The sequence below is a fragment of the Aythya ferina genome (genome assembly GCF_964211825.1).
Source record: "Aythya ferina genome assembly, chromosome: 2".
NCBI lineage: Eukaryota > Metazoa > Chordata > Aves > Anseriformes > Anatidae > Aythya > Aythya ferina.
The window spans coordinates 43,276,092-43,293,090 of NC_140297.1; the positions used below are offsets into that span (position 1 = coordinate 43,276,092).

At 40.0% G+C, this 16,999-nt stretch overlaps 1 protein-coding gene and 1 long non-coding RNA gene across 2 annotated transcripts in view; both read right to left on the reverse strand.

The window, feature by feature from the left end:
- The window catches only part of LOC311432298, a 660,648-nt gene that overhangs the window by 560,918 nt on the left and 82,731 nt on the right, over window positions 1–16,999 (reverse strand). The window lies entirely within an intron of this gene.
- The window catches only part of GADL1 (glutamate decarboxylase like 1), an 83,594-nt gene continuing 76,370 nt past the window's right edge, over window positions 9,776–16,999 (reverse strand). The window contains exon 15 of the mRNA XM_084508858.1: window positions 9,776–12,712. Coding sequence (XP_084364984.1) covers window positions 12,539–12,712 — 174 coding nt within the window. The 3' untranslated portion in view covers window positions 9,776–12,538. The remainder of the gene's footprint in view (window positions 12,713–16,999) is intronic.

The window sequence follows — 16,999 nt, forward strand, 5'->3', positions numbered from 1 at the left end:
TTGACCTCAGGCAGCTGAAAGGCCTTGCCTATGGGCAGAAAGCTGAGGACAAAGCCAGTGGTTTATTGAAATACGACCAAATTGTGAGGCTCCTGGGAGGACCAAGCCCAGGAAATAGATTTAAATCTGTTGAATAATGAATGCTTTGAGCACCATCTAATCACTTCATGAAGAGGCAAAGGCAAAAGTCAGCTCATAAATTATCTGCTGTGAAACATCTGCTTGGTTATAATGGTGACAAACCAATCTCTTTGGATTGTTGCACTTACCTAGCTAAAGTCTAAAAAAATAAAACAGTCAACAGTTCGAGTAGACAGGATTGAATTCTCACTAATGGATGTCTGTTCCTCAGGTGACCTGCCACATGAAACCAAGTAGAGCCAATATCCCTGATATTTCTTCCCATGTTTAGCCAGGGTCTCTCAGGAGGTACTCTCTCTCGGGTGAAAACACTCCCCTTCATCCTCCTGCATTGCAGCAAAGCTTTTATGTGGAAGAAGAAACACAAGCCAATGCTCTTCTCACTTTTCCTCCACCCAGGAAGTCCTGCTCACTGCCTACCCTTGCCCCCTGCTCCCCACATCCTCCCAGACCGCAATCACAATCCTGAGCCTTTTCTGATCCCTCCCAGCACCCCCTTTCTCCCAGCCCTGTGCCCACCATGAGCATCACCTCACCAGGTGCCTAAAATCATGGCCACACACACCATTCTGCACAGAAATCAGGTGACACCTCCATTGTCAGATCAGGGCACTGATGGAAGCAACAAATTGTGCTTGCTCTATGAGAGTATGACCACATCAACCACACCATCTCTTCCTGGCATCCTCTGGGGTGAAGCATCTGCATTAACACCACCACCACCCACTCCAAATCCCACCTGCTGAGCCATGAGTGAAAATGCACCACCACCCTGGGTTTGCTGTATCACACAGGGCAGCTTAACAAGGACCTTTGAAATGCCTTTTCTTTTTTCTTGTTTGTTTTTTCTTGTTTCTTTTTTTAGTTTCTTCTTTTTTTTTTTTCTTTTTTTCTTTTTTCTTTTTTTCTTTTTTTTCTTTTTTTTTTTGCCATGCCTCAGCCACAAGCAAGTTGCTTGTGGGGTTTACAGGACTTCTTTACTCAGGTGATCTGAAGAGGTGTAAAGGGTGTAGGATGTATCATCAGAGCTAGATGGGGAGGGACAGGAGCTGAGCTCCTCATCCCCTCCCTCCTGACAAAACCCAAACCCTGCGCTTTCCCTTGTAAAAGTACCAGGTTCTTCGTGCTTTCCCCTTGCAGGAGACCATTTAAGGGTAGAAAACATTTTACAGAAAATATTGATTACATCTAATTCCCGCTTTTCCTTGAAGGTGAAAACTGTCTTTCTATTTCTCAAACAGAAGACAGGATAAACTTGACCTAAGATAAACATCTGTCTGTCTGTCTGTCTGTGACTGCAAATATTTAGGACTAAAAGACTAATCTTTATACACTGAATTCCCAAAAATGTATGTGACTGCTTAGAGGATTTCTGCACTGATCTAGTAAGGTTGCCTATGCTATGACACCCAGTAAAATAAAATGATAAACGTGTCAATATGAAGTCAGAATACCTCATTTGGCAACGTATAAGAAAAGCCTCCCTGAACTTGTCGATTCAGCATTTGTGAAGAAAATACAAGGCCCACTCGGGGCTGTTTCAGTGAATCATTGCAACGATCATTTGAAAATCATTTAAAGTAAAATACAATTTTTGAAAGAGCACAGCCTTTTATACAGGGTATATGAATGTCTGCAATGGCAAAAACAGCATTTCATCTTTGATCTAACAAAACTGAGCTAAAGGCTCTTAGAGAAAGGCTCTCATAAAAGAAAACACAAAGAGCTCCTGCCCTCAGCACCAGGAAGAAAAGCTGCGCAATGCTGCCACCAAGGAGCAGGTGCCATGTGTCTTGCAGCACATGGGTTAACAGGCAGTGCCTTCACGAGCAGCCTATCCATAACACAGGTGCTTAGCAAGTGAAAGATGATATTACTACTGATGCTTGAATGCAGTCTTATTGCTGAAAAGGTGAGCTTTCCTCCTTTGGTGAAATTAAAGCCAGGGTATCGATTCTCTTCAGCCAAGATGCTCACTTTCCATCATCCGCAGGGTGTTCTTGGAAGCAGAAGAGAGTCAGCCATACCTTTAATTAGCTAAAAGATTTTGAACAGGGCATAAATCTCATCCCAGAACTTTTAATTTTCCAGTTGTTAAGTCTTGTACACTTCTTCCAGAGTTACTCATGTGCTCTGGCTGTGGCTCCTTTTGCTCATCTGAACCCCACGTGTCAAGCAGAGGCAGCATTTCTGCAGCACGACAATGTCACCACCACTTCAGTCACCAGTGAGGAGGAGCCTGCAAGAGCAGCTTGCAGGGGATTAGACTGAAATTTTTCTTGCAGTGCTTTGAACAGCATAGTGAAATGTTTCTGTGTTTCAAGGCATTAAGAGCATCTCCCACTAAGAAGCAGGTTGTTCAGCCTGAGTCCTTCTGGAAAGGACATATAAGCCTTATTAAACGAGGGGAAAAAATATGGAAATTTCATTTTAATGTAGGAATGATAACATTCGTTAAATTGGTTGTCTTGAAATAATTTCTGGAATGGTTGCTTTTAAGGAAATAATCTTAACAAAGTCATAGGAAATTGAAGAAAGAATTTAAATTAACTTACTTCATCTATTTATAAATAGTTTAGGTTAATCACAGTAAACCAAACAGGATTCAGCCATACTTAAACACAGCCTTTGCTCATGTATAAACTGTTTATTATACCCATGACACACAACCAGACAAAATTCATTCCTGATCTGGGGACCAGTCTAATTTGGTTTTATTAGGTCTAGAGAAAAGAACATTTTGGCAGAAGATCCACTTTTGAATGTAAAATATTCTCAAGAAAATTCTCCTGAGAGAGAGGCAGCAGATGCCTTCTGACTTCACCAGATCAGAAAATTGGTGCAAAATCTGCTCCTGAAAGGGGGTAGGCTCTTCCCTGGCCTTTGTGGTTTCCTCCATGACGGCAAAGGAAACCATGAGGGACCCCTAGCAAAGACAGCTGTAGCTTGGTGAGATGACTCCTGTTCCACGTGCTTTCATGGAAGAGACACTTATTAAAAACATCTCTTCTTTTCACTGTAACAATGCTGAATTCAGTAAGTTTGACGTCATGATTTGACAAATTACGTCTATGGATTATAGGCAGATTTTCAGTATGAACAGTGTGGTTTTCACACCAATGTGCAGAGAATGATCATAGGATAGCTTATAAGGTGTTTTTTCTTTAAATGCCTTCATGTTGCTGCTGATATACAGTATTTTGTTCAAAAATCCTGCAGAGAAATACAATGAATTTATAGAAGGAAATTTTTGCCTTTCAATTTCCCGATGAGAATTTAGACAATCCTTGTTGGGTCCTGATTTTCATGTGGGTTGGCAAGTCTGCAGATTGGTATTTTCTGCACTGCTTGCCCTGATGTGCAAAATCAATCCTACCAGCTTCTAGAAGAGATGGAAGTTTATTTCATAGACAAATGCATGAAATAAGGGTTGGACGGAGGGTCATCTCCCTTTCTATACATGCTGCCAATGCATTAGCAGTGGGAATATATGAAGGCCATAGTGCAAGTGACTCTCACAATCATACACCATGTTTCTTGCTTGAGCCACACATCTTGGCAATGATAAAATCACTGACTTGAGGATGTTAAATGCTCAGATGCATAACTTGCGTATGCTCCTGTCTCCATTTTGCTAGACTTTATGGTATGAATTGCATTTTAAATAACTGAGTTAATTGTCTTTTAGGAGTAATTAAAATGAAATTATCGGCATTGTAAGCTGCATGCAGCACTTTCATTAAGACAGTAATTATGAGGGGAAGGGCTCTTAAACAGGGAGGGATAGGAGCTCTTTTTTTTTTTTTTTTTAAATGCTTTATGCATGCATCTGAGAAAAATACCCCTCCTACAAGATTGTCTTGCCAGGCTGAATACTCCAGGACCAGAGCAATGGCTTTCTCTTTCAATTCTAAAGAAACCCAGCACTGAGGATGTTTTTACAGAGCCTTACATAAGAATACAGAAAAGAAAACCCTTCAGGAAGAACCACACAACTGAAAAAGAAGGGTGGCTGAAAAGGCCAAACTGTTTGGCACTTGTGTGGTTATTTCAGTCCTCTCTAGTGTCAAAAGATGAATTTTCAGTCTAGCACAGGGTAAGAGTAGGGCAGAAAACTTTTGGATATGTTGTATTGTTTCAGACCTGCTGATCTAGCTGAAATTCCTCTGGTTTCCAAAGGGATTAGCAGAAGCAATCTCAGCTCCATTCATGCTTATCTGTGACTATTCAGAGGCCGCTGCATGAAGTGGGAGCACTTGTCTGACTCGACAGGGTAGGAGTCAACATGGCCTTGTCATGCCTTCTTGTTTTTGTCTTTCTGTATGGCAGTAGCCCTTATAAGTGGAGAAGAAACAGTAAATATCATGCATCTGGAGCTTAGAAAGGCTTTCAACATTGCCTCAACTGACATTCTTGTTAGCAAACTAGGAAAATGTCTACATTCAAGTAAAGAGTGGGCACAAAGCTTTCTTGAAAGACATAATAATTACCATGTACATCCCTAGGAGCTTCTGAGTGTAGTTCCACAGTGACCTGGGTCTAGCCCTACTCAGTATTTTAAATAGTAGCCTAGGTGATGGACTGAAATGTTATGCTTATTAATTCTGCAAGCCTTAGCGTGCTATGAGAGGCTGCAAGTGTGATGCAGGATGGAATTACAAGTCAAATTATTCTTGATAGCTTGACTAAATGTTTTGAAAAATCCTGATCCTCTTTCGTGAGGACACTTGCACAGGAGTAATTAAATATACAGCTGTCTAATGGGGAAAAGCTATGTAGAGCAGTTAGCCAAAGATGCTCTAGTGGTCAGAGTGGATCACAAACCTAGCAAGAGTCAACAGAGGTAGGCAAACATCAAGTTGTGATGTATAAACAGCATTGGTGGCTGAGAGACAGACAAAGCAATCTTCCCTCTCTGAAACCCTGGTAAGGTTTCAGATGACTGCTTTGGCTTTTGGGGTAGCAGAGTAAGCAGAAGACTTTCAAACGTGGCCTCTGAGAAAATATGGAAAGAATGACTGCTGATAAGAACTAGAAAAGATGATGATTAAGGAGCTGTAAAGAAAATCTTTGAACACACAGAAGCTGCAAAAAGGAGCAATATGTCTTGTCTTAGGAGTGGTTGTCTGTAATGATGGTGGACAGTGAAAATATAGATTTAGAATTAGCCATTAAGGTAACCTCATGGGAAGGCTGCAGAATGGCTAGTAGTTGAGATCATGAATTTCACGCTATGCAAAAATTGGACATTAGCTCTCTGGTATCACTGATCCTATCTCAGGATGGAGGGCATAGTGTCTGGATGACATCTTGAGATCCTTCCCTGCCACAGCAGCTACAGCTGTGTTTGGTCTCTGTTTCCACGGGTGTTATTTCAGGGCAGCCAAGAAGCCAGAAATTTTGTTCTATGGGAAATTCCAAACCATACAAGGTTAAGAGTATAGGATATCCTCTTTCATAACTAACCATGGAACCGTGATGGTCCTCATGGAAAAGAAAATATAAAAAAAAAAATAATAATAATAAAAAAAAATGTATATTTTGATTGCTTCAGAAGGAAATCAAGTCTGGAAACTCATCATTCTAATGCCATGCATTTTAAATGTGGCTTGCAGGCTCCTGAATCCATTTTCAGTCTTGGTACAGAGCAAGTGTCAGGACTCACTGCTCAGCTGAGGGGCTGAAGGTCTCAAAGCATTTGAGCTCCCTATTGCTCAGCCAAAACCCTGGATGCCCAAGCACACCAGTGTCATCATGAGTTACACACCATGGAAACACATTCCCATTGTTATGTAGTTTTGATGAAAGGATCACCACAGATTTGCAGTGACACTTTCCGTGTATTCCTTGCTGTCCACTGAAATCCAGTGTTTACATGGGAAACTTTGGCTAGAGGAAAGCAATATTTTCCAACTTCTGCCATGTGTGCCATGTCCAAGAGTGTTCTTTAGAAGAGACAAGCCTTTGTATGTCAAAAGTTTGTTACCAGAGGAAACACCAGTAGATGGAGCACAAGACTAGACAGTGCTGCTCTTTGACGCTGTAAAAAAACAATTAATATAATCACTCCTCACTGCACACAGCTTGTGATAACAGAGCTGGGGGCTGGAGGCCAGGAATGGCCACCAACTCTGTGCCCAGCTGGAGTTTTCTTGCTGCCATGTTCCAGATGAGGGTTTTTTTCTGCTTTGATATTTACTAACTTATTTCTAGTCTGACTTTATTAGTATTGCACTTTAGGCTTAGCTCATTCATTACTTCTGCTATCATTGTATCTATCCCTACAATTTTCTGTTTCTTGAGTGTTTAATACATTACCTCTTAGCAAAATGTTTTCGTAGCTTTTTGCAAGTCCCTGAGGAGTTTGCACTGTTCGACCATGTTCCACCACCACCAGCTCTGAAAATCACCTACTTCTCTATGAATGTCAAACTCTAAAACTTCTAACTTAGCTTCATCAGCAAACTTCATGAACGTACATTTATTTTTTTGAAAGAGTCAGCGATGACCATATGAAATTAGATTAGCCCTGAATCAATACCATTACTTGAGTGGTTGCCTTCCTCTCTTTGTTAGCTATTTTCATCTCTCATTAGATATTTGTAACCACCTCACATTTTCTGTCCTTGTTCCCATCTTACGTAGGTTCTCCCAAATGTCCAATCCAGCAAATGATTTTTTCCCCAGGAAACTATCTGGTTAGCCTAGCACCGTGTCTCTCTGTGTTCCTATTGCTCTATATCCTATTTTTTACTCAGCACTATGTCTTTTACTGACACCTTCAACAATTTATCCAAAGCTGCAGTGCAAGTTCTGGCAAAAAATGGAAGTTTTAACTTGCTTGTCCATCATTCTTCTATAAAACAGAACTAACATTTCTTTCTGCCACTCTTTATCTTAGTTTCCCAAGGCCAAATTGGTCTCCACTATTGTGCAATGCATAGTAAAGCCCTGATCTTGCTGACAATCACCCGAGCATCGAGAAAAAGCCATGTGTGAGACAGAGAAGGCAAAACACCATGCCAAGATACCACCCTGAACGTTGCTTTTCATTCAGCTTTCAGTCTTTCCCCTTCTGCTATTCCGACATTTTTCCTATAGTGCCAAATACGTGAAAAAAATCCCATATTTATCCCTCTAAAAATAATGTACAAGAGAGTGTACAGAAACAGAGCAAGGGTAAAAAAATGTTCCCTATCAGCCAGAATGAAAGAAGCAGCATGGATAAAGCTGTAGTTTCCAGTATCAGTGCCTGCCAGCTTCAAGGACTCACTTCCCAGAACGACAAGCTGGGTGAAAGTTTCTTGGAAGAGCAGCTTTGTGCAGAGGACAATGTAGAGCACATAGTCCCAAAGACAGATGTTATTTTCTATGGGCCTCTGCTCTTTCATGGCAAGTGTTTTCTTCATACTTTCCATTTTTTAAATAACTTTGTAGAAATTAATGCTCTCCAAGTTCCTCACAAGGAAGAAATTACTTCATCAAAACAGAACATCTGTGTTTGACTGACTATTAACAGCCCATGTCCGTCACTTTCTATTATTTGCCTTACCTTTCATAAAACAAAAGATTTTACCATATTGTATTTTTTTAATTAATCTAAAAATGTGACCACTTGTTTTTCAAATGTACATGAGGTACTAGGACATAAAGTCATCTCTGTGGGACTTCTTCTTCAAGATTGCCCTTTCGGTTTCACTTTTATTATTAAGAATGCTCTAAAACAAACTTAACCCTGATATACACAAGGCCATTAGTATACTACAACATGTGCTGCCTTCTTTAAGGACTTCTCTAGGATCAGTGGATGGACCGTGATATTTTGGGGCAGACAGCTGCAATGTTTAGGTATATGCAAGTTCTTTGGTGATTCTGTAATGGGTGCTATTTCACCGTGCTGCTTCTGCAGCACAGCTTTACAATGCATTCACGTAAATTAGATTTTAGCAAAGGTTAATTGTTCCCATAACCATTGTTTCCTTTTGTGGGTTTGCCTTTAAACCTTTGACGTTCTCTTTATTGTACCTCTTGCTGTGCAAATTTCCTTGTTTTGTTTTGCTTCTCAAAGTAATTTTTAGTTGATTATTGTGTAGTTACAGAATTAGAGTAATAACATCTAATTGTACATCTGAAGCAAAAGCATGTAATTGTGGGAAACTAGATTCAATTTAAAGGAAGAAAACCCCTTCACCAGGGTTTCTCATGGTTTGCAGTGTGCATTTGCCAGGCAGCGTTGCTTTGATTGCATCTAACCTGCAATTAGCATGTGCAATTAAGACATAATGAATGTGTGCAATTGCATTATTTCAGTATGTAACGGTAGCAATATTTAGCAGTTACTGTACGAGATACAGTGCCTATAAGCTCAAATGACTCATCAGCATTTACCAATTATGCCACAAGAAGGAGGGCAGGCACGTGAGTGGGCCTTACGTGCAACCAATTTCCAGGATGAGCACACTTTACTCTCCTGTTGATGGCCCACAGAAGTAGCCACCAGGGAAGAGAGGCTCTGCTGATGTGGAGCTGTTGAAAACTGGGGACTAAAATGACACTTTTAGTGTACCATTGACTTTTCACAGAGCTCACGTGATATAAAAAGAGACAGCATACTTAGTCTTTAATATTTCTGAGTTGTTCTCCTCCTCTGCAGTTAACATTTCGTATCAATTTCTTAAGTCTGATCATGCTACCAAAGGATTTAGAAATAAAAATTATTTGAGCATGACCTAATGCTATGATCTGTGTGTATGAGAAAGCCTTGAACACAGAGCAGGCTTTTACACACTCTTACTTGGCATTCTAGGAAGGCAACTCAACTCTCCTGTTCTACCAGGATTTTCTGAAAGGACATTTCTTGTCCTTTAAGGGTCAAATGATATTTGAAGAGCATCTTAATGCATCATAGAATGATACAAATGAAAATACATCTCAATTCAGTCTTACAGAAACAAAGATAAATCTGAATCTTCAGGCATGAGCCTTGACTAGATAAACTGAGATGTTGTGAGTGCCAAACTGCTGGTATTGAAATGAAAGATCCCAGTGATAAAACTCAGGGCCCAATCCAGCAATGGTTTCCCTTTAAATCAGTCAGAGACAGAGGAACTAAAATCATACATAACCAGACTCTACTGATTAGTATTAATCTATCACAGAAAATCGTACTCGAAGCCCTGAGACCAGGACAGCTTGCTTTAGGCATGATGATTTGTGTATGTGATTTTGCACACCGGATCCAACACAAAATGCCCAAAGTTCTCACAAGATGCATCCACAGAACTGATAGCAAAAACTACCTCAGCATCCCTTCTGTCTAAATATTTCCTCTCTTCCTAAAGCTCCATATTGAAAAAAGATTATTAAAAGTAGACGCAAGAAATTAAAAACAGTGAATCTGCCAGTGGATTGGTTTCTACGCTGATTTATAGCTGCACTTCACTACTTTCAGAACTCGGCATAGTATGCTGAGAAATGGCACTTCTTGTAACTAAGAGTTGGGAACTCATTAGCCAATCCCATATAGTTAAATAGAAAAGAAAAAAAGAATAATAATACTAAAAAAGGCAGCTATTTCTGCAAAAATAATTTAAGTTCTGCATTTGAAAGCAAGAGCAAGATAAATTGTGACACATTTTCATCCAAGATGTTTATTAAAGATGATATGGGCACAACACACAGATAAACCACATCCTGAAGCAGGGTTAAACTAGATTTCACATTTTAAAGCTGTGCATGCAGCTTGCTGTTTCTCCATCTGGAGAGCTCATCGGCACCTTCTTTATATATATCCCTGCAGTTTTAAATCGACAAATGACAAACACAGCCTCTATTTATATGGGTATCATTTACTTCACTTTTTATTAAAACGATTAGCTACAAAATACACATTTTGTACATACCAGTTCTAAATAAGCAACTATGAAAAAATTACATTAGTCCTGAAATGAGACCGCCGTATCGCGCACGTTGGATGTGTTAAAGGGTCAGAAACAATAGAAAATATATAGAGATCAGATGAAGTACTCACATCACACTGGAAGGTTAAACTACACCTTCAAAGACATCCGCCCACATGTTGGCTTGAGACACATTTTCTGCAAATGTTGAAAAAGTTCTCTCATTTAAAAAAGAACTACAGCCACTACAGTATCTGCACAGAGAAATGCACTAACGTGAAGAGAGACAACACTTTTTTGACAGTAGTGTCATCAAAAAAACACCACAGGCCAAATTCTTCGCTGATGGAAGGTGACATAGCTTCCCCTGAATCAAAAATTAAGTACTCACCAAGAATCTGGATCATAATCAAAAAATCCTGACACTATCATGTCTTTCACTTCAAGGATGAAAAAGAAAAGGAGGAGGGTTAGCAGTCCTATCCACCTTAAGAAGCAAAAGCCAAGTCATTGCATCCATTCAGCACCCCTTGCCACACTCTGCAACTGACTGGGAGGCTAAATAAGCTTTATGGGCCCTGAATTTAGTGAAATGCTTTCCAAAATCATGATAACTGGTAAACCCAAAAGCACATAATAAAATAGGTAATAAAAAAACGGGTAATAAAAAAGTATTCTGCACATATTACAGAGCAGAATCCAGGGGCCATATTCTGCCATTTATTTTCATGTTAATATCAGCATGGGGTTTGGTTTGAAATCCAATGACTCCCTATAGTAGCACAAGAAAATTCACTTCCAGGACACTGTTAAAGACATCTGTCAAGTTCTGCAGATTTGATTCTTCCTCTTACCTACTGCTTTGATATTGTGACTTCCTTGGTTATTATGACCTTGTTAAACTTTCTATACCATCATCCTGGAGATTGGAAGTAGGAATGTCACGCAATTTTGGATCCTAGTACAATGTAGGAACTGAAAACATAAAAGCATTGTGTTTAAAGACAACTTTCAGCAATACAGAAAATGTTATAGCAGAAAGGTTCATATTGGTCGGTGTTACCTCGAATACAGGATAGGGAACAACCATTAAAACACTAAGGTAAGTAGGTGTTGATTACAGTGTGAAATACAGTGTTATTTCCATTAATCTGCTGCAAGAACTTCACCCCAAGAAATAAATTTTTGTCTTCACAAAATTGATCATTTTATAGCTAGAATGAAAACAAATCAGAAGTATACTATAATTCTTAACATTAAGACAAAGTTTGGAACCTCATTTTGCATCTTAAGGTTGACCAGAAATACTTAGGTAGTTCCCATCCTAAAAGCAATTAGGCTTTCACTGATCACTGCCACCTTAATTTCAGTGCCAAAATATAAATTATACACTCATAACATAAAACCAAGTCACCTAAAATCTGTAGGCAAATATAGACAGACAATGACAAATACGTATTTTTGCTACATTCTTAACATACAGTTACCGTGCTTAAAAATACACATCTTTCAGGTAAATATGCTTTTTTTTTTTTTTTCTCTGCAATAATTTTAAAGTGCATCTAAATCTGTTAAATAAATATTTATGCTTTAAAAATAGAGGAAGATGAACAACAGTTCCGAAATTACAGGTAACTCCTGTTACCAAAGAGTTAAGTATTTCTAAGACACCTTTCCTATATTCTCAGCACTGCTGTAGCACTGGTGATGTTTTGTGTGGGCAACATTGGCAAACACTGACCAGGCCTAATCATTTGACTTCACAGAATCACAAAATCATTTAGGTTGGAAGGGACCTTAGAAGGTCATCTAGTTCTACCTGCTAAAAGCAGGGTCAATATTGACTTCTTGGGGCTTTGTCCAGCCAGACCCTGCAAACCTCCAAGGATGGTGACTGCACAACCCTGCCAGGCCCTCGTTCTATTGCCTGATGGTGCTCACAGTGGAAAATCTGGGCAACTCATCTAATCAGGGGCCTTGAGGAACTCCTTAAGTTTATGATTTCCAGTCTTACTGTAAATACCAACTAGGCCTCTACCCCTAAACACATACCAAAATACAGCTTTGACAGAGTAGACAGAGAACTAACTAGCATTTTAAAGCTCATTGAGCTAAATTCACTACTACCAGTAACTCAAGAGGAGTATTGCCTGTATATATAAGCGATCACTTTGAGCTACACTGTGCACAGGCACCCCATAAACAGCTGCCCTCCTTGGGACACGGACACCATTTTCAGAAGTGTTCCCCTAAGGAAACACTTCCCAGAATGGCGGTGGTGCTGCAAGCACTGGCCTGTCTCAGCCCCCATCAGCAAATACTTTTGTGTGAAGAGGTATTCTACCTGCAAAGCTCTGTACATCACTATGTTAAACAACAGTTTCCAACCTATATGTCAAGCTTTTTACTACCTTTCACAAAATAGCACCAGGATGCTGCTGCCATTCTCTGTCCATAAATATCACACGTGAGCAGTGCCTGGTGCTGCAGAGCTACAGCTACAAGTCCTTAGCAAGCAGTTCAATTTCATCCAGCAAGAAGTCCATGTCCTCTCGACTCACTTGTGGGCTGATCACCACCTGGCGGAAGAAGTTGACTTTGCCCCGGTGAGGCTGGTACCCAAGCATCATGCTGCCCTTCTTCATCATTCTTTCCTTAATTACTGGAGCAACCTGAAAGCAGAGACAGAAAAGGCTTATTGTCACCCTCAGAAATACGCCAGATTTGGACAGAAATTTTTTTTTGCTTTATGAAGCTTTTTTGAAGTGTCTGAGTCTTGCACTCCTTGCCTGTCTTCCAGTTGCCTGCCCCAAGAAACATTAAGGCTCAAACCTGAAGGCTTAGAGGCAGACCGTGCACTGAAACCCTGAGGTAATGGGACTCTGAGGGGAATCAGAGCAAGATATAAATCACTCAAAAGACTACTGCTTGCAGCGTTCATCTGCAACATGGGAAAGCTTGGGTTAAGGTTCCTAAGCCCTAGATTTAGAAAGGTTTGAACTCAGGCAGAACATCAGCTGCAGCCGGTTAAGGGTACGGTTTATCTCCTTGTGCTAACTAGGCTAAGCATGATTACTTGTACTTCATGGCCCTTGTCCCACCACATCTGCAAAGCAGCCCTCCCTAGAGGACACTCTCCATTAAAACCCTGTGAACCTTGAGCTGCCAGAGAAGTCAGAGTGATGCAATATTAAGGGAGAAGTCCTGATCCTGGAGGTTAAGATTTCATCTCTTAGATTTACGATGCAAGTAGCATTTGGCTACTCCGCTCTTGCACTGAACGGGATGAAATCTCATAGGTGTCTCAGTGCAGGACGAGCCATAAGTAAGATTGGCAGAGTCAGGTCCTTATAGCTGAACACTTGATCTCATCCCAGCAGGGCTATTAACCTTGTCCAATTAATCTTATGCTTAACTTTAAGCATGCGAGCAGTTCTTCTGTGTCCTCATGCTTGAAATAAGTCATAAGCTTAAATACATTGCTGGATTAAGTACTCTGTTCCTTGGAAGACAGAATTCAACACCCATAAGTATTTTGACAGAAGTAATATTTTAAAGACATGTTGCATTTTAATATATTACTAATAACACTAATGTATTTCTGAACAGTGCACTCCTTTGCAGCCTTTTGTGATGGTTTAACTTGGAACAAAGCAAAAACGTGTATGACCTAACCTTGGTTTCTGCATTAATTGATTTCAGCTCTAAAAGTTAGTGCTGGAAACTACCACCTGATCTGCAAAAGAAAAATGATGATGCCAGCCTTGCCTTAATAGCTTTATTTTCACATGGCACATTTTAGTAGGCAACTCCCATACGGTTTGCTTAGATAGAAACACCTACAGTTTTCAACACTAACAGCCTAGCTTTTCCATATTTGCTCAGTGGTAGATGGCTAAATTACCATTCTTTCAATATGTATATTGAATTCAGAGGAGGAATGTGTATGGTTCTAACTTAATTTGCCTCTCTGAATTTGGTTTATCTTTGTGACAAAGCTACGTGTTTTATTTAGTGTTTGTTTTTTAAACTATGAGAGTGATGGAGTAAGCATTCTAGTTAAAGTCCAGAGTGTGACATCAGTATGAATTATACACCTGAGAGCAATGAATATCCTTTCAGAATGCAATCTGTAAACAGAAGTTTGTTTTTTGCATAATGCTGCAAGCAAAAATTGAGCAATAAGTTATGAAAGTAGTTCTGATAAACATTTGAGAAACATGAAGATAACGATGAGGACAGGAAGACTAAGAATTACAGCAGAAATGTTAGAGGCATACTGTGATACCTTCACTCACATTCAACAGCACCTATTTCCATAAAATCTAATGTAGAGCTCCGGGCGTGCCTCCTGCATAAAGATCCTAGTGAAAGCTAGCAACAAAATCACAATTCTACTGTATATGTGCAACACGTGCATCATTTAGAAAGAGAATTCATCAAATCGTTCCCTATACCATGGAAAGAAAAACATCTCCCACCTGGGTTTCTGTCTGCTTGGCAAATGATTCAAGATTTCCTCGGTTTTGTTGTTCTATGGCTCAGAATCACATCAGACTAACCTCATTTAGTCCATACTCAAGCAAAAAGAAAAATGCACTGGAGTTCTGCTTGGATGGAGATGGCAGTTATTTTGCATGAGACAGCCTCCTTTGTCCTGAAAAGTATGTTTCTTGGCAAACAGTCCTCTCTATTTCAGATCAAATATTCCAAACTGTGTCCCAACAAATCATTGAATGCTGTACAGTACAGTGCTAGCACAAGGGCAAAATCTGGACTCCAATTGTTCTTGCCCAAGTTGCCAGCAGTGGAGTCAAATGGAAAGACTCTTGGTTGGGATCACTCTTGGTTATTCATGCCAATGTATGGACCTGCAACACACATTCTCTTAAACACTAAGTAAGTTTGTCATGATACATGTTCTGCTACTTCTCCCATAGTTTGCTGTGTTAAACCCTTCAACAGTGTATAAGGCTACTAAGAGCTCTACTCTTCCATTTTTATTCATGCCAACTGTGGGCTGAGATTGCAACAATGCTGTGACAGTGCTCAGAAGACATCACACCAGCAGATAGCATACTGAGCACCTACTGATACAGAAAAAACAAACAAACAAACAAACAAACAAACAAACACCTCTATCCCTGTCCTTGACAAGAACCCCCATGTGACCTCTACTCAGGGAACAAAAGCAGAACAAGTGCAAGGGGAGAAGTGAATGCTTTTTAATATACTTTCTTAAGCTTAAGATTTTAATCCCTATGGCAACTTTTAGCCTTTATTGATGTTCTATCAAGAATTATTCCGTGTTTTTTTTTGGTATCATATTATTGATTCTCTTCATCTCAACACCCAATGCTCCACAATCCATCATTCCAAAATGTGCAGCAGCAGAAATGGGGACCATGAAAGCAAACACAATTTGAACTTTAGCAACAGAAGTTCTGTAAATATACTGCATTTCAGTAGATCTTCTCACAGAAAGGAAAGGTAGGAAATCTCTCTTTCATTATCTCAGTCATTATCTCATTCGTCCTCCATGCTAATGAAGTTGTGCTCTTAATATGTTTGAAGTGCATCCTTCCTTTTTTGAAGACAAAACAAACACTTCCTACTTATAAAGAAAACAAACCTAAACTAAACTAAAAACTGTCTTGCAGGCTTTTGACAGGATTATTTTTGGAAAGGTTTTCCATCACGTATTTTGCATGTTCTATTTGCTAATGTGATGCAGTCAGTGTAACAAAACTATTATGGATCCTATCCACGGCAAACAGTAAGGAACAGAACATTTGCACAAATGCTTGAGTACATGTCTCACAAAAAAAAAGCCATTAAATGATGCATGGGATGCTAAGGCATGAATTTGAGGAGCACTGGGTATGACTGCTAACTGAAAGTTAAGGCAACTGCTGATTTGAAGCAGAAAAATCAGCCCTATAAGGAACTAATTACCTAGTGAGGAGTTCAATGAGTTCAATTCCCACTGAAGTCAATGAGAACAGAGGATGTTCAAATATCAGAAAGAGCTGCACAGCCCCAGTCAGGATAAGTTCCTAGGAAAGCAATTTATTGAGAGCAAGATTGCTTCAACAGTCCAATTATTTTACTATGGAACTTACTATATATATTGTAAACCTAATTCTTTATGTTGCCTATATGTGGAACAGTCTCAGAATTCTAAGTGTAATGTATCCTAAAACCTAAATTCTTTTCTCTCTTTCCCTCTCCTCACCACTGCCTTCTCACCATTGCCCTCCCCTGCCAGCCCACCCTGGAGATTATTATTTTAAAAGCTCAGTTCAGCAGTGTATTAGGTATCAGACTCAGTAGGAAGGCAGGGAGGGAGTGCAGTGAGTGTAAGGCCCTCCTCCAGCAGAGCTGCACACATGGCACACAACTGGAGGCCCAGGGAATGGCTTTGCCTGAGGATTGATCTGTACATCATGTTCTCCCCATGCTGTAACAGAGGGGCTGTAACATCTCATGCCACCTGGATTCTTCCCTTACTTTTAATAGCAGAGGTTTTAAAAATTAGAGCAGCAATGACATATGTAGTTAAACCCTTCTCCATTTACCTGGGCGATGGCCTCTCCTCCTACTCCCTGCCAGCACTCAGCCACACTAGAAACAACAGAAAATTTTAGCCTAAAATTTAAGCTGTTTTTGTCAAGAGCCCAATCTGTAACTGACCCTTATATACATTCATGTGGAAGATGACAATGTTCCTTCCCAGCGCATAAACAGGCATAGATCTATGTGGTAAGTAGAAAGGGCCAGCATGGACACTGCAGCTGTAGTATCGACATGCACCAGGAGGACCAGGAAAGTATCACATTTCCCTCTCCATATCTTAAGTATCCTTGAGAAGAGTGGTTCTGCACAATCGTGCTACAGGCCAGTACCTTAAAAACCACTGTGTTTCCCACGATTGACTCCTCAGTGGTAATTAATGTAGC